Source organism: Molothrus ater, unplaced genomic scaffold (assembly GCF_012460135.2).
Source record: "Molothrus ater isolate BHLD 08-10-18 breed brown headed cowbird unplaced genomic scaffold, BPBGC_Mater_1.1 matUn_MA122, whole genome shotgun sequence".
Taxonomy (NCBI): Eukaryota; Metazoa; Chordata; class Aves; order Passeriformes; family Icteridae; genus Molothrus; species Molothrus ater.
The window spans coordinates 238,807-256,072 of record NW_023416576.1 but is presented as its reverse complement, the minus strand read 5'-3'; the positions used below and the strand labels follow the sequence as shown (position 1 = coordinate 256,072).

Sequence of the window (17,266 nt, the reverse complement as noted above, 5' to 3'; positions counted from 1 at the left end):
GGGGGGCACAGACAGCACGGGGGGGGGGGGAGGGGCAGGGGGGACACACGGACACACGGGGGGGACACACGGACACACGGGAGGGGACACACGGACAGACGGACGGACGGACGAGCAGGGGGGGCCATGCGGGGCCGTGCAGCTCTGGGGAGGGGTCGGGGGGGGGGTCCGGGGGGGTTTGGGGGCTCGGGGCGTTTTGGGGGTGCCATGCGGGGGGTCCGGCGCGGCCCTACCTTCTGGCAAACCTGAAAGACAGATTTCTACAAAGACAAACAGAAGAGAAGGGGACGTTGGGGGGGGGGAGGGGAGGGGAGGGACAGAGCCACCCCCTCCCCCCCAGAGCCCCCCCAAAGCCCCAGAGACCCCTGAGAGGGGGAGGGGTCAGGGGGGCCGGGGAGAAGCAAAACCAAAACCCCCCCTGGGGTCTGTGGGGACAGAGGGACAGGGGGGACATGGGGGGGACAGGGGGGGGGGTCCCCAAAGGGACAGGGGGGGACAGGAGGGGACAGGGGGGGGACAGGGGGGGGGTCCCCAAAGGGACAGGGGGGGACAGGAGGGGACATGGGGGGTCCCCAATGGGACATTCAGGGACATGGGGGGGACATGGGGGGTCCCCAATGGGACATTCAGGGACATGGGGGGGACATGGGGGGTCCCCAATGGGACATTCAGGGACATGGGGGGGACATGGGGGGTCCCCAATGGGACATTCAGGGACATGGGGGGGACATGGGGGGTCCCCAATGGGACATTCAGGGACATGGGGGGACACAGAGGGAGGAGAAGAACAAAAGCCCTGAGAACACCGAGGGGACACCCGAGGGGACACAGAAACACAGAAGGGACCCAGGGGACACCGAGGAGCCCTCAAAGGGGACAAACAGAGGGGACAGAGAAGCCCTGGAGGTGACACCGAGGGGACAGCCCAGGACACACAGAGGAACAAACCACAAAGGGCACAGCCAGGGGACACCGAGGGGACACCGAGGGACAGTGAGAGCCCAGAACACACCGGGGGTGCGGGGGGGACACAGGAGGGGACGCGCGGGGCCGCGGGCCCAGCCCGGGCGCGCTCACCTGCGCACGAACTTGGAGGTGAACTTGCTGAAGAGGCTGGCGCTGGGGCCGCGGCGGCCCTGGCTGGCGCCCGAGGGCGAGGCGGGCGGGGGCAGCCCCGGGGGCAGCGCGTAGGGCAGGGGGTCCCGGGGGTCCCGCGGGTCCCGCGGCGCCCGCAGCTGCCCCGCGTGGAAGGTGCTGCGGCTCGACACCCCCCGGGGGAAGCTGGGCCGCTCCCCGGGGCCCCCGGCCTGGCTGACGTTGTGGGCAGAGGGGGAGGCGGCGGGGACACGGGGGGGGGCACTGCTGGGGGATGGGGGAACAAACGGGGGTTAGGGGGGACACGGGGGGGGACAGCACTGAGAGCCCCACTGGCACCCAGGGACAGCACTGAGACCCCCCAGCACCCAGGGACAGCCCTGAGAGCCCCCCCCGGCACCCAGGGACAGCCCTGAGAGCCCCCCCCTGGCACCCAGGGACAGCCCTGAGAGCCCCCCCCTGGCACCCAGGGACAGCACTGAGAGCCCCCCCCGGCACCCAGGGACAGCACTGAGAGCCCCCCCCGGCACCCAGGGACAGCACTGAGAGCCCCCTGACACCCAGGGACAGCCCTGAGCCCCCCCCCAGCACCCAGGGACAGCCCTGAGAGCCCCCCCCTGGCACCCAGGGACAGCACTGAGAGCCCCCTGACATCCAGGGACAGCCCTGAGCCCCCCCAGCACCCAGGGACAGCCCTGAGACCCCCCATGACACCCAGGGACAGCACTGAGACCCCCCTGATATCCAGGGACAGCCCTGAGCCCCCCCAGCACCCAGGGACAGCACTGAGATCCCCCCCAGCACCCAGGGACAGCACTGAGACCCCCCATGACACCCAGGGACAGCCCTGAGCCCCCCCCGGCACCCAGGGACAGCCCTGAGCCCCCCCTGGCACCCAGGGACAGCCCTGAGCCCCCCCTGATATCCAGGGACAGCACTGAGAGCCCCCCCCCAGCACCCAGGGACAGCACTGAGCCCCCCCCAGCACCCAGGGACACCCCCAGGCCCCTGAAGGGGGGTCATTGCTGTCCCTGGGAACAGCCCCAAGCCCCCCCCGGCACTCAGGGCCCCCCCTGAGCCCCCCCAGCCCCCAGGGCCCCCCCCTGTGAATCCGGGGCTCTCCCCAGCCCCCAGTGGATGCAGGAATTGGGGTCTGGGGGGGATCACCCACCCACCCCAGCACCCTCGGGACCCCCCGAGCCCCCCGGGGTGGGCAGCAGGGCCGGGGGTCCCTGGGGAGGGGTCCCCACCTGTCCTTGCCGTTCTGCAGGGAGCTCTGGCCCAGGCTGGCCCGGTCCAGCAGGGGCGAGTTCCTGCTGCGCGTGGTGCCCGTGGACAGGACCGAGTTCTGGGGGGGGACACGGAAATGGGGGGGCTGGGGGGGGGCACGGGGGTCCCCAAACCCCCAAACAGCACCCACGGGACCTGGGGACCCTCCAGTGGGCACCGAGAGACCCCAGACCCACCCTGGGGACCCAGGGACGGCCACCCCCCATCCCCACCCCTGCAGGTGCTGACCCCAAATCAGGGGAGTTCCAGGTGTTGGGGACCCCCCTCCCCAAATCCAGGGGGGGTTCCAGGTGTTGGGGACCCCCCTCAGCACCCAAATCCGGGGGCTTCCAGGTGTTGGGGACCCCCCTCCCCAAATCCAGGGGTGTTCCCGGTGTTGGGGACCCTCCTCCCCAAATCCAGGGGGGGTTCCAGGTGTTGGGGACCCTCCTCCCCAAATCCGGGGGGTTCCAGGTGTTGGGGACCCCCCTCCCCAAATCCAGGGGTGTTCCGGTGTTGGGGACCCCCCCTCCCCAAATCCAGGGGTGTTCCGGTGTTGGGGACCCCCCTCCCCAAATCCAGGGGGGTTTCAGTCCCCCCCCTCCCCAAATCCAGGGCTGTTCCCGGTGTTGGGGACCCTCCTCCCCAAATCCAGGGGTGTTCCCGGTGTTGGGGACCCCCCCCTCCCCAAATCCAGGGGGGTTCCCGGTGTTGGGGACCCCCCTCGCACCCCCCGGCCGCACTGACCGTGGATGGGGAGGGGGTGCCCTTGGATCGCTCCAGGCCGGGCAGGGGGCTCGGGGGCACCTTGGCCGTGCTGCCGGCCCGGCGCCCCCCGCCCCCGCCGCCTTCTTCCTCCCCGGCTCCTCCTCCTCCTCCTCCTCCCGCTCCTCCTCCTCCTCCTCCTCCTCCTCCTCGCTTGTTCTCGGCGTTGGCCGCCTGCGTTTTCTTGGAGTACGAGGCCGAGGTGGGGATGGAGAGCCCGGCTGGGGCGGGAGGGGCTGTCAGGGGGGGGGTCCCACGTTCCCCTTCAGCCCCTGCTCATCGGGGTCCGGGTCACACGGCACGGCCCCAAAACCGGCCCAGAACCGGCCCAGAACCGGCCCCAAACCGGCCCAAAACTGCCCCACAACCGACCCCAAAACCGCCCCAGAACCGGCCCAAAACCGACCCCAAACCGGCCCAGAACCGCCCCAAAACCGACCCCAAACCGGCCCCAAACCGGCCCAGAACCGACCCCAAACCGGCCCAAAACTGCCCCACAACCGACCCCAAACCGGCCCCCAAACCGGCCCAAAACCGACCCCAAACCGGCCCAAAACTGCCCCACAACCGACCCCAAACCGGCCCCAAACCGGCCCAGAACCGGCCCCAAAACTGACCCCAAAACCAGCCCCAAACCCGGCCCCAAACCAGCCCCCAAACCACCCTAAAACTGCCCCGTGAGGGTCCTGAGGGAGGCACCCACCCACAGCTCCAACCCACAATGTCCCCATTTGGGGGGTCCCCAATGTCCCCAGTTTGGGGTTTCACCCTTTGGGCTCTCACCCTGGTTGCTGACTCCCCCTTGTCCCTGTTTTGGGGTCCTTGTGCCCGTTTTGGGGTCCCCATTTGGGGTCTGTCTCTCACCCTGGTCGCTCACCCCCTGTGTCCCCATTTTGGGGTCCCTGTGCCCGTTTTGGGGTCCCTGTGCCCATTTTGGGGTCCCTGTGCCCGTTTTGGGGTCCCCATTTTGGGGTCCCTGTGCCCGTTTTGGGGTCCCGTTTTGGGGTCTCTCTCACCCTGGTCGCTCACACCCCGTGTCCCCATTTTGGGGTCCCCATTTTGGGGTCCCTGTGCCCATTTTGGGGTTCCCATTTTGGGGTCCCTGTGCCCGTTTTGGGGTCCCCGTGCCCGTTTTGGGGTCCCGTTTTGGGGTCTCTCTCACCCTGGTCGCTCACTCTCCGTTTGGGGTTGGCTGAGACGCTGCGCTGCACCTTGTGAGCGGGGGAGGGGCCCGAGCTGTTGGCCACCTCCGGGGCCACGCGGGGCTTCAGGGACAGGTTCTCCTCCAGCTGGGGACATTGGGGACATTGGGGACATGTGGGGACATTGGGGACATTGGGGACATGGGGGACATGTGGGGACATGGGGGAGATGTGGGGACACGGGGGACATGGGGGACATGGGGGAGATGTGGGGACACGGGGGACATGGGGGACACAGGGGACACCCGCCAGTCAGGGACAGGGACTGGGGACAGGGATGTGCCACCAGGGCACAGCTGGGGACAGGGACAGGACAGGACAGCACGGGCTCCCCTGTGTCCGCTGTGTCCCCACCCCCTCCTCTCAGTGTCCCCGTGTCCCCGCACATCTCAGTGATGCTGCACCATCACAATGGGTCCTTGTCCCCGTGTCCCCTCATTGTCCCCGTGTCCCCTCATTGTCCTCCCCACGTTCTCGTTGTCCCCTCGTGCCCTCCACACGCCCTTCCCTCCCTGTCACCCTCTGGCCCCCAGTGTCCCCAGTGTCCTTCAGTGTCCCCCGTGTCCCTGACATCCCACAGTGTCCCCAGTGTCCTTCAGTGTCCCCAGTGTCCCTGACATCCCACAGTGTCCCTGCTGTCCCTCAGTGTCCCCAGTGTCCCCAGGGTGTCCCCGGTGTCCCCACCTCGGAGCTCTTGTGCTCCAGCAGCAGGTACGTGGCCATCACCTCGTTGTATTTCTGCCATTCCCTGGTGTCCCTGCCATCCCCCCGTGTCCCTCAGTGTCCCCAATGTGTCCCTGCTGTCCCAGGTGTCCCCAGTGTCCCCAATGTGTCCCCACCTCGGAGCTCTTGTGCTCCAGCAGCAGGTACGTGGCCATCACCTCGTTGTATTTCTGCCCCACCAGGGACTCCTGGATCTCCTCCCGGGTGTAGCCCATGGACACCATCAGCTCTGGGGGGGGACACCGCCCTCAGGGGGGGGACAGGGACACCCGGGTGTCCCCGTGTCCCCGGGGGCGCCCCGGGCTCCCACCTGTCCTGCGGGGGTCCTTGTAGTCGGGCACGGGCTCCATGTAGGGCTTGAGCTCATCGTCCTCGTGGCCCACGTTCATCCAGCGATCCTTCATGATTTGCTGGGACACAGCGGGGCCAGGGTCACCTCTGGGCACTTTGGGGACGGGAGAGGACCCCACGAGGGTCCCCAGGAGGGCTTGGGGTGCTCAGGGGGGTCTCAGAGGTTCCCAGAACCACGCTGGGGGTCCCAGGATGAAGCTGGGGGTCCCCACAATGTCCTGGGGTGGGTTTGGGGTCCCAGGATGAAGTTGGGGGTCCCAGGATGAAGCTGGGGGTCCCCACAAGGTCCCGGGGTGGGTTTGGGGTCCCAGGATGAGGCTGGGGGTCCCCACAAGGTCCTGGGGTGCTATTTGGGGTCCCAGGATGAGGCTGGGGGTCCCCACAAGGTCCCGGGGTGGGTTTGGGGTCCCAGGATGAGGCTGGGGGTCCCCAGAAGGTCCTGGGGTGGGTTTGGGGTCCCAGGATGAAGTTGGGGGTCCCAGGATGAGGCTGGGGGTCCCCTCACCTCCAGGGTGCCCCTCTTGGTGGGGTTGAGGATCAGGAACTTCTTGAGGAGGTTCTCACAATCCGTGGACATGTAGAAGGGGATCCGGTACTTGCCCCGCAGCACCCGCTCCCGCAGCTCCTGTGCGCCCCAAAACACCCATGGGAACCCCAAAACCCACGGAGAGACCCCAAAACCACCCCAAAACCAACAGAGAGACCCCAAAACCACCCCAAAACCACCCTGTGGACCCTAAAACGACCTGTGGACACCACAAAAGCATCCAGGGTGACTCCAAAGCCACGCCCTGGACCCCAAAACCACCATGGGGTCCCCCAAACCACCCATGGCGACCCCAAATCCACCCATGGCGACCCCAAAGCACCCTTAGGGAGCCAAAGCCACCCACAGGCACCCCTGAACCACCCACGGTGACCCCAAAACCACCCATGGTCACCACCAAACCACCATGGAGACCCCAAACCCACCCATGGTGACCCCATAGCACCCTCAGGGAGCCAAGCCCACCCTCAGGCACCCCAAACCCACCCATGGTGACCCCATAGCACCCACAGTGACCCCATAGCACCCTCAGGGAGCCAGGCCCACCCTCAGGCACCCCAAACCCGCCCATGGTGACCCCATAGCACCCTCAGGGAGCCAGGCCCACCCCCAGGCACCCCAAACCCACCCATGGTGACCCCATAGCACCCACAGTGACCCCATAGCACCCTCAGGGAGCCAGGCCCACCCCCAGGCACCCCAAAGCACCCACAGTGACCCCACAGCACCCTCAGGGAGCCAGGCCCACCCCCAGGCACCCCAAAGCCACCCATGGTGAGCCCAAAGCACCCTCAGGGAGCCAGGCCCACCCCCAGGCACCCCAAGCCCCCCCATGGTGAGCCCAAAGCACCCTCAGGGAGCCAGGCCCACCCTCAGGCACCCCAAACCCACCCACAGTGACCCCAAAGCACCCTTAGGGAGCCAGGCCCACCCTCAGGCACCCAAACCCCCCCATGGTGAGCCCAAAGCACCCACAGTGACCCCATAGCACCCTCAGGGAGCCAGGCCCACCCCCAGGCACCCCAAACCCACCCACAGTGACCCCATAGCACCCTCAGGGAGCCAGGCCCACCCCCAGGCACCCCAAACCCGCCCATGGTGAGCCCAAAGGCAGCCCCACCTTGAGGTTCTGGCCGTCGAAGGGCAGCGAGCCGCTGACCAGCGTGTACAGGATGACCCCCAGGCTCCACACGTCCACCTCGGGCCCGTCGTACTTCTTGCCCTGGAAGAGCTCGGGGGCGGCGTACGGGGGCGAGCCGCAGAACGTGTCCAGCTTGTTCCCGAACGTGAACTCGTTGCTGAAGCCAAAATCCGCGATCTTGATGTTCATGTCGGCGTCCAGCAGCAGGTTCTCGGCCTGGGGACACGGGGACATCAGTGGGGACATTGGTGGGGACAGGGACAGAGGGACAGGGACAGAGGGACAGGGACACTGGGATGGGGACACTGGGATGGGATCTGGGTGTCAGCGTCCAGCAGCAGGTTCTTGGCTTGGGGACACGGGGACATCAGTGGGGACATTGGTGGGGACAGGGACAGAGGGACAGGGACAGAGGAACAGGGACACTGGGATGGGGACACTGGGATGGGATCTGGGTGTTGGTGTCCAGCAGCAGGTTCTCAGCCTGGGGACATTGGTGGGGACAGGGACAGAGGGACAGGGACAGAGGGACAGGGACACTGGGATGGGGACACTGGGATGGGGACACTGGGATGGGGACACTGGGATGGGATCTGGGTGTTGGTGTCCAGCAGCAGGTTCTCAGCCTGGGGACATTGGTGGGGACAGGGACAGAGGGACAGGGACAGAGGGACAGGGACACTGGGATGGGGACACTGGGATGGGGACACTGGGATGGGGACACTGGGATGGGATCTGGGTGTTGGTGTCCAGCAGCAGGTTCTCGGCCTGGGGACATTGGTGGGGACAGGGACAGAGGGACAGGGACAGAGGGACAGGGACAGAGGGTCTGACAGGACAGCAGCAGGTTCTCGGCCTGGCCCAGGCAGGGAGAGCACCCCAGGGGGGGTTATTGGGGTCTGGGGGGGTCCCCATGGGTGGTTTGAGTCCCTATGGGTGGTTTTGGGGTCCCCATGGGTGGTTTGAGTCCCCATGGGTGATTTGAGTCCCTATGGGGGATTTTGGGGTCCCCATGGGGGGTTCAGGGGTGGGTCTGGGGGGTGCTGGTGCCTCCCCAGGGGTGCCAGGTGCTGTCCTGGAGGGTCCTGGCACCCACCTGGGAGGCCCAGAGATATTGGGGGCTCTGTTCTGGGGGCCCCAGGGGTGTCTGAATGGTGTTTTGGGGGTCCCAGGGTGCCAGGATGGTGTTTTGGGGGTGCCAGGATGGTGTTTTGGGGTCCCGGGGTCCCAGGATGGTGTTTTGGGGGTCCCAGGGTCCCAGGATGGTGTTTTGGGGGTCCCGGGGTCCCAGGATGGTGTTTTGGGGTCCCGGGGTCCCAGGATGGTGTTTTGGGGTCCCGGGGTCCCAGGATGGTGTTTTGGGGGTCCCGGGGTCCCAGGATGGTGTTTTGGGGGTCCCAGGATGGTGTTTTGGGGTCCTGGGGTCCCAGGATGGTGTTTTGGGGGTGCCAGGATGGTGTTTTGGGGGTCCCAGGATGGTGTTTTGGGGTCCCGGGGGGGCTCTCACCTTCAGGTCCCTGTGCACGATGAATTTCTGGTGGCAGTACTGCACGGCCGACACTATCTGCAGGACAGGGGGGGTCAGGGGGTGCCAGGTGGGGGGCACAGGGACACCCCCAGCCCCCTTGGGGACACGGGGGGGGGTCCCCAACCCTTCTGGGGGTCGTCCAACAGCTTCACCCCCCCAGACCTGTCGGAACTTGGCCCGCGCCTCCTTCTCCTTCATGCGCCCGTGGGCCACCAGGTAATCGAACACCTCACCTGGGGGACACACCTGGGTCAGGACACCCCAAAAACACCCCCAAAAATCCCCCAAAATCCAACACCTCACCTGGGGGACACACCTGGGTCAGGACACCCCAAAAATACCCCCAAAAATCCCCCAAAATCCAACACCTCACCTGGGGGACACACCTGGGTCAGGACACCCCAAAAAAACCCCAAAAATATCCCAAAATATCCCCCCAAAAATACCCCAAAACGTCATCCCAAATACCCCCAGAAAATATCCCAAAACATCCCCCAAGAATATCCCCAAATCCACACCAGGACATCGAACACCTCCCCTGGGGGCACAGGGTGGGGGTGAGGGGCACCCCGAGGTCCCCCCAAGCCCAGGGACCCCCAGTCCCCCAGTCCCCCCCAGTCCCCCCAGTCCCCCCCAGTTCCCCCAGTCCCCCCAGTCCCCCCAGTCCCCCCAGTCCCCCCCAGTCCCCCCCAGTTCGCCCAGTCCCCCCAGTCCCCCCCAGTCCTCCCAGTCCCTCCAGTCCCCCCCAGTCCCCCCCAGTCCCCCAGTCCCCCAGGACCCCCCAGTCCCCCCAGTACCCCCAGTCCCCCCCAGTTCCCCCAGTTCCCCCAGTACCCCCAGTCCCCCCAGTCCCCCCAGTCCCCCCCAGTCCCCCCAGTCCCCCCAGTACCCCCAGTCCCCCAGTCCTCCCAGTCCCCCCAGTCCTTCCAGTCCCCCCAGTCCCCCCCAGTTCCCCCAGTCCTCCCAGTCCCCCCCAGTCCCCCAGTCCCCCCAGTCCCCCCAGTCCCTCCCAGTCCCCCCCAGTCCTCCCCAGTCCCCCAGTCCCCGCTCACCGCCGCTGGCGTACTCCATGACCAGGTACAGCGTCTTCTCCGTCTCGATCACCTCAAAGAGCTTCACTGCAAGGGGGGAGGGGGGTTGGACACCCCTGGGACCCCCCAAGGGTGGGGACACCCCCAAGGGTGGGGACACCCCCGGGAGGGGTGGGGGTGCAGCTGGGGGGGCCTGGGGGGTCTCACCTATGTTGGGGTGGTTCAGGACCTTCATTATTCGCACTTCCCGGAAGAGCTGCGGGGCACGGGGACAGGGGGCATTTTGGGGGTGTCAGAGGGGACAATTCCCCATTTGTCACCCCAAATTCGGCTGTCACCCCCCCAGGGACACCACCTCACCTTCTGCAGGCTGGAGGAGTTGAGCTGCGTCTTGTCAATGATCTTCACGGCCACCTGTGAGGGGACAGCGGGGTCAGAGCGTCCCCAGGGCTGTCCCCAGAATGTGGTGGCACCCACAAGGGGAGGGGCAGGGGGACAGGGCTGTCCCCACACCCTGGTGGCACTCATGGGATGAGGACAGAGCACCTGGGACCATCCCTGTGCCACGGTGGCACCCCCAGGGCACAGAAGTGTCCCCACAGCACGGTGACAGTCACAGCTGAGGAGCAGGAAACTCGTTCCTGTGCCAGGTGGCACTCCCAGGGCAGGGACAGCAGCCAGAGCTGTCCCCACAGCACGGTGCCACCCATGGGACGAGGACAACGGGCCTGTCCCTGCCGTGACAGCCACAGGAGCTGCACCACGAGCCCAGAGCTGTCCCCACGCTGCGGTGGCACCCACGGCTGGGGACAGGAAGGCACCCCTGGGCCACGGCGGCACTCCCAGGGCAAGGACCAGGACACAAAGCTGTGCCCGCAGCACGGTGGCACTGCGGGAACAGGGACTGTCCCCACACTGGGGTGGGTGGCACCCACAGGACACGGCCTGTCCCTGTGCCACGGTGTCACCCACGGGCCCACCCTGTCCCCACATCACAGTGTCACCCACAGGACACAGCCTGTCCCCATGCCACAGTGTCACCCACAGGACACAGCCCGTCCCTGTGCCACGGTGTCACCCCCGGACTGATCCCATCCTCACACCACGGTGTTGCCACAGGCTGATCCCGTCCCTGTGTCACGGTGTCACCCACGGGCCCACCCTGTCCCCACATCACAGTGTCACCCACAGGACACAGCCTGTCCCCATGCCACGGTGTCACCCACAGGACATGGCCTGTCCCTGTGTCACGGTGTCACCCACGGGCCCACCCTGTCCCTGTGTCACGGTGTCACCTGTGAGCCCACCCTGTCCCCACACACGGTGTCACCCAGGGGCTGATCCCATCCCTGCACACAGTGTCACCCACAGGACCCATCCCATCCCCACACCACAGTGTCACCCATAGGACACAGCCTGTTCCTCTGTCACGGTGTCACTCACAGGACCCATCCTGTCCCCACACGGTGTCACCCACGGGCTGATCCCATCCCTGCACACGGTGTCCCCTGTGAGCCCACGCTGTCCTCGCACACAGTGTCACCCACAGGACACAGCCTGTCCCTCTGTCACAGTGTCACCCACAGGCCCAACCTGTCCCTGTGTCCCTGTGTCCCCTGTGAGCCCACGCTGTCCCTGTGTCACGGTGTCACCTGTGAGCCCAGGCTGTCCCTGTGTCACGGTGTCACCTGTGAGCCCACCCTGTCCCTGTGTCCCTGTGTCACCTGTGAGCCCAGGCTGTCCCCACACACGGTGTCACCTGTGAGCCCACCCTGTCCCCGTGTCCCTGTGTCCCCCGTGAGCCCACGCTGTCCCTGTGTCACGGTGTCACCCACAGGCCCATCCCATCCCCGTGTCCCTGTGAGCCCACCCTGTCCCTGTGTCCCTGTGTCCCCTGTGAGCCCACGCTGTGCCTGTGTCACGGTGTCGCCCACAGGCCCATCCCATCCCCGTGTCCCTGTGTCCCCCGTGAGCCCACCCTGTCCCTGTGTCCCTGTGTCACCTGTGAGCCCAGGCTGTCCCTGTGTCACGGTGTCACCTGTGAGCCCACCCTGTCCCTGTGTCACGGTGTCACCCACAGGCCCATCCCATCCCCGTGTCCCTGTGAGCCCACGCTGTCCCTGTGTCCCCTGTGAGCCCACCCTGTCCCTGTGTCACGGTGTCGCCCACAGGCCCATCCCATCCCCGTGTCCCTGTGTCCCCCGTGAGCCCACGCTGTCCCCGCAGTGCCACCCCGTGCAGGACCAGGTTCTGCTCACCTCCTTGCCGGTCAGGACGTGCCGTGCCAGCTTCACCTTGGCGAAGTTGCCCTTGCCGATGGTTTTCAGGAGCCGGTAGTTGCCGATGTGCGGCTGCTCCTCGGCGGCCGTGCCGGCGTTGCGGCCCCGCAGCATGCTGGCCTTGCCGCCGCCCTTGCCCTCCACGGCGCCGGGCTGCGGGGACAGCGAGGGGACAGCGAGGGGACAGCGAGGGGACAATCGATCAGCCGGGGCCGGCCGGGGATCCCGGCGGGCCCCGGGAGGAGCCGGGAGCGAAGTCCGGAGCGGCGGAGCCGCGCCCGGCCCGGCCCGGCCGGGAGCCGCCCCCGATACCTGACGCAAGCGCGGCGGTTTCGGGCTGGGCCGCCAGGGTGGGAAGGGGACAGAACCGTGTCACCCGTGTCACCCCCTCCCCGCCACACGGCCACCTCGGCCCCCTAAAATTTCAGTGTCCGAACGCCCGGATTTTACCCCAAACGCAACCACCTGCACGGAGCTCACGCCCCAGCCCAAAGCAGGGGGGGCCCCCGGTACAAATCCGGCACAAATCCCCTCTAAGCGCACCCCCAAAGCCGCCGCGGGGTCCCCCCGAAGGTCACCGGGCCCGGGGACACCTTGGGGGTGTTCCCTTACGGGCAGGGAGCGAGAGAGCCGCCCCCGGCGGGGCTGTCAGCGCTCCGGTGACACCGGAGATAACGGGAGCGCGTGAGCGGGGGGAGGCCGAGCCAGCCCCGCCCGTGCCGCGCCGGGGGTGCGGGGCCCCCCCAAACCTCGGCTTCGGGTTTGGTTTTGTGGGGGCACAGCTCGGGGCGCCCCCTCCCCCTCCGTGGGAAGGAAACCGGCGGCGGAAGCCACGGGGGAGGCGCCGGCGATGGCGCAAGCGAACCCCCAGATTTGGGGCGAGAAGGCGCCGCTTTGGGGCCCGGGGGGGCGACCGGAGCTTCCCCCTCCCCCCGAAGCCCAGCCCGCGGTGCTGTGGGAAAAGTGAAGGAAAAACGGGAATTTCTGCCAAAAAACTGCCGTGGCAACGGGGCGGGAGCGTGCGGAGCCATCTGGCCGCGCTGCTGCCGGGATTCGCTCGGGCTCTGAGGCGGCACCGACACCGGAGCCCCCCCCCGGCACCAGAACCCCCGAACCCCCCCGGGGCTCCCGGTATTTCCTCCGTTTATCGGCGAGCCCCCAAAACCACGGCGAAGATGGCAAAGGAGGCACCGCCCGGCCCGGGTCACACCGGGGGAACGGCACCGGCACCGGGCACGGGCCGTGGCAAGGCCGCGGGGCTCCCGTGGCGGCGGCGCTCGGGAACGGCGCTCAGGCCGCGGAGCCCCCTCGTGCCTCAGTTTCCCCAGCCCGCCCGCCCCGCGAGGGGACTCACCCTGGGCACCCCGAAGCGCCGGGAGCGGCGGGAGGGACGGACGGACGGAGGGAGGGAGGGAGGGAGCGGGGACCGGCCCGACCGGTTGGGGCTGAGGCCGCAGCGGGACAGCGCGGGGTGGGGCCGGGGAACACCTGGAGCGGCGGGGCGGGGAGAGAAACGGGGCGGGAAAGGGGAAAACCGGCACCGGGAGCAACCGGGGGGGGACAGAGCCAGGAGGGTGGGAACGGGGAACGGACACTGGAATGGGCACTGGGAATGGGCATCGGACACTGGAATGGGCACTGGAATGGGCATTGGACACTGGAATGGGCATTGGACACTGGAATGGGCACTGGAATGGGCACTGGAATGGGCACTGGACACTGGAATGGACACTGGAATGGGCACTGGAATGGGCACTGGACACTGGAATGGGCACTGGAATTCCCATTGGAATGGTGGCAGCAGTGACAGTGCTGAGGCTGCAGGGATGTCACCAGGGCTATCATGATGTCACCAGAGCTGCGGTGACGTCACCACAGCTGTGGCGATGTCACCAGAGCGGCCACGATGTCACCAGCTCAGCAGTGATGTCACCAGAGCTGTGGTGATGTCACCAGGCCCAGCAGTGATGTCACCAGGCCTGTCATGATGTCACCAGGCCCAGCAGTGATGTCACCAGGCCTGTCATGATGTCACCATCCCAGCGGTGATGTCACCAGCCCAGCAGTGATGTCACCGCAGCTGTGGCGATGTCACCAGGCATGTGTGAGGATCCCGGTGCCGGGAGGTGTCGATGCCACCAGCACCAAACTGGTGCCAGCTGGCGGCACTGGGAGCGGCCCCTGGGGTGTCCCCAGGGCCGGTGTCACCGGGACCCCGGGCTCGCCGCAGCGGTGGCAGCCGGGGAGGCAGCGCTGGTTCGTGCGGCGCCGCTCAAATGTCAGCCAAATTTAGGCATTTTTGAAGATTTTTTTTTATCTCCAACCCCACCAGATCGGGCTCCGTGTGAGGGAGGGACTGGGGGCTGGGGGGGGCAGGGAGAGACCCCCGAATTTCAGCTGCCGGGCCCGGGGGGATGCGCAGCCCCCCCCGCACGGCGCTGCCGCCCCCTCCCCAAATCTTCCCAGCCAGGAATAATTTTCCTCTGGCGTTACATAACAGCGGATAAATGAGAGGAAAAGCGCCCAAAACGAGGAGAGGGGGGCTCGGTGCCACAGCCACGGGCACGGAACAGGTGGCATCGCCTCGTCCTCGGGTTTGGGGACAGTGACACGAGGCCACCCGGGCCCCCACGCGCCCTGCTGGGGTCACACCCCAGCTCTGGGGGGGCTCCGCGGTCACAGAAAGGGGGAAATCTCCCCAAAATATCGCCCAAAATGGGGGTGTCACACAGCTGGGGGAACTGAGGAGCCCCCCAGGTGCTCCCCAAAAGGGCTGTGCCAGCAGCGGGGTCTCCCCGCAGCCACAGGAGCTGAGGGCAGAGAGGGACCCCAAGAGCCCCCCCCAAAATCCACCCCCAAATTGGGGAACCCCCCCAAAGGAAAACCCCCTCCCACCCCAAACACACCAGGGGGGTGAGCCCCACATTCCCCACGCTGGGGGTGGGCTGGTCCCGCTCACAGGGCTCAGAACAGGAGGGATTTGGGGGGTTCACCCCTCCGAGCCCCCCCAAAGCCCGGGGAGGGCGCCGAGCCCGTGGCAGCGCTGCCGCCGCCCCCACAGCCCCCCCGGTTTGGGGGGGCCGCAGCAGGGAAGGGAAGGGAAGGGAAGGGGGTGGGGAAGGGGTGGGCTGACGCCCCCACAGCCCCGATCGTGCAGCCACCGAGCTGGGGGGGGGGGACGACAATGACACCCCAAACTTGCTCCCCCCCCAGCAGATCCCAGAGCCTGGGGGTTCAATGTGGGGGTCTGGCACCCCCCTGCTTGCTCCTCTACATTTGGGATGCAAGGCTTGACCCCCTCAGCCAAGATTTGGGGTTGTGCACACAAACCCCCACTGGTGCAGGGAACCCCGAAATGAGACCCCTAAATTTGGGGTTGTGCACACAAACCCCCACTGCTGGCCCAAAGGGAACCCCGAAATGGGACCCCTAAATTCGGGGAGGGGCTCATCCCACGAGAAGCCCAGAGCACTCTCCCCACACCAAACCCGGCCCTAAAGGGGGCCCCGGCTCAGGACCCCCCACCCCACAGGAGGCTCTGGGCTGCGGGAGACCCCGGGGTCCCTCCTGGGGTGGGAGAGAGGAACTGGGGGACCCTCGGACCCCCCTTTTGCACCTCACAGAGGGGCCCCGAGGCCCCTCAGAGCCCCCTCTTCCCTCACAGAACAATCCCAAACCCCTTCAGTCCCTCTTTTCCTTCAGAGAGGGATCCAGATCCCCCCAGATCCCCTGAAATCCCCTCCTTTCTCCAGATAAAACAGCCCAGGATCTCCTTTTTCACTCCCAAAAATGTCCCAAGACCCCCTTACGCTCCCTTATTTTCCCTCTCAGATCCCTTTTTTCGCTCAAAAACCCACCCAGGTTCCCGTCAAACACTCTTTTTTACCTCACAAAATCTCTCTAATCCCTTTCAGGCCTCACTTCCCCCTCGCAAACAGACCCCAGACCCTTTTTAGTGCTCTCAGAGTGGCCCAGGACCCCCTGGTTCCCCTCACAGAACAGCCCCAGACTCTCTCCCCCTCCTTTCCCTCTCGGATCCCCCTTTTTCCCCCTCAAAAACCAGCCCAGGTCCCCCTCAAAACACCTTTTCTACCTCACAGAATTACTCGGGCCCCTCTAAGACCCTTTTCCCGTCTCACAAACGCCTCGGACCCACTCAGTTCCCATTTTTTTCCGCACGGACGGGACCAGGACTCCCCCAATCCTTCTTTTCACCCTCTCAGATCCCCCCTTTTCCCCTCACGAATCAGTCCCCGAGCCCCTCAGAGCCCCGTTTTCCCCCTCACAAACCCACCCCAAACTCCTTTTTCCCCTCACAAACCGGCTCACCATCCCCTCAACCCCTTTTTTCTTCCCTCAGATCTCCCTTTTCCCCTCACAAACCCCCCCCCCCCAGGATCCCTCAGTCCCCTTTTCCCCTCACAAAATTCCCTTTTTCCCCCCAGCCCGCCCCTCTCCCCTCACGCTGGAACCGGCTCCCCCTTCATCCCCACCCGATCCCCGCCGTCCCTCCCTCACCTGTTCCGCGTCCCTCTCGTTGACGGTCGGCAAAGGGCTGCGACCGCTGCTCGACATGGCGGCCCCCCCCCCGCGCCGCCGGCGACTATCGCGATAGGGGGAAGCCGCGGCAGGCGGTGTGCGGGGAGGGGGAAGGGGAAGCGGGGGAGCTCAGGGGGCGGGGGGGGGCCAGGCCAGCGGCATTTGGGGGGCCGGGAGAGGAGCAGGGGGAGCGGGCGGGGTCCGCCCGGCCCGGCCCGGCCGCCGCCGCCGCCGCCTCACGCCGCCGCCGCCGCCTCAGCGCCCCGCGGCTCCCAACATGGCGGCCGCCGCCGGCCCTCGGCCATTTCCGCCGCCGCGCCGGAAACACCCGACACGCCTCCCCGCGCCGCTTCGGCTCTTCCCGGACAGGTTCGGCTCGCGGCCGTCACAGACTTCGAGTGTTTCCGCCACCGCGACGGAATTACACGAAGATTCCTTCGGTACTTTCCGCCTAGCTCAGCGGGAAGAGCCGAGCGCCGCCCGCCCCGCCGCGACTCCGAGTGGAGCCGGAAATACCCGAGTGAGGCCGAAACACTCGAGTGGATGCGGAAATACCCGAACACCGTTTGGAAGCCTTCGGGCGCTTCCGCCCTTGACGGAAACACCCGAGCGGAGCCGAATCCCCCTCCCGTGCCCGGATGGGGACCCCAGGATGGGGCGGGGGGCGGTCGGGACTGCACGACCCTCCCCGAATTTGGGGGGGTTCTCCTGGATACCTGGACCCTCCCCGAATTTGGGGGGCTCTCCTGGATACCTGGACCCTCCCCGAATTTGGGGGGGCTCTCCAGGATACCTG

General features: G+C 66.9%; 1 protein-coding gene across 2 annotated transcripts in view; it reads right to left on the bottom strand.

Moving 5' to 3' along the window:
• MARK2 (microtubule affinity regulating kinase 2) overlaps positions 1–16,723 on the bottom strand; it is an 18,465-nt gene extending 1,742 nt beyond the window's left edge. The window contains exons 1-16 of one of the 2 annotated variants that reach the window (XM_036405656.2): positions 16,450–16,723; positions 11,911–12,084; positions 10,013–10,066; positions 9,860–9,908; positions 9,674–9,739; positions 8,784–8,854; positions 8,601–8,657; positions 7,073–7,309; positions 5,911–6,030; positions 5,365–5,464; positions 5,171–5,283; positions 4,292–4,418; positions 3,112–3,350; positions 2,346–2,443; positions 1,078–1,362; positions 234–260 (exon numbers count right to left, since the gene is read on the bottom strand). In XM_036405656.2, the coding sequence (XP_036261549.1) occupies positions 234–260; positions 1,078–1,362; positions 2,346–2,443; positions 3,112–3,350; positions 4,292–4,418; positions 5,171–5,283; positions 5,365–5,464; positions 5,911–6,030; positions 7,073–7,309; positions 8,601–8,657; positions 8,784–8,854; positions 9,674–9,739; positions 9,860–9,908; positions 10,013–10,066; positions 11,911–12,084; positions 16,450–16,506 (1,874 nt within the window). In that variant the 5' untranslated portion in view covers positions 16,507–16,723. The remainder of the gene's footprint in view (positions 1–233; positions 261–1,077; positions 1,363–2,345; positions 2,444–3,111; positions 3,351–4,291; positions 4,419–5,170; positions 5,284–5,364; positions 5,465–5,910; positions 6,031–7,072; positions 7,310–8,600; positions 8,658–8,783; positions 8,855–9,673; positions 9,740–9,859; positions 9,909–10,012; positions 10,067–11,910; positions 12,085–16,449) is intronic. The other variant, XM_036405659.2, reaches the window with a different exon arrangement.
• Between the last annotated feature and the right edge of the window lie 543 nt (positions 16,724–17,266).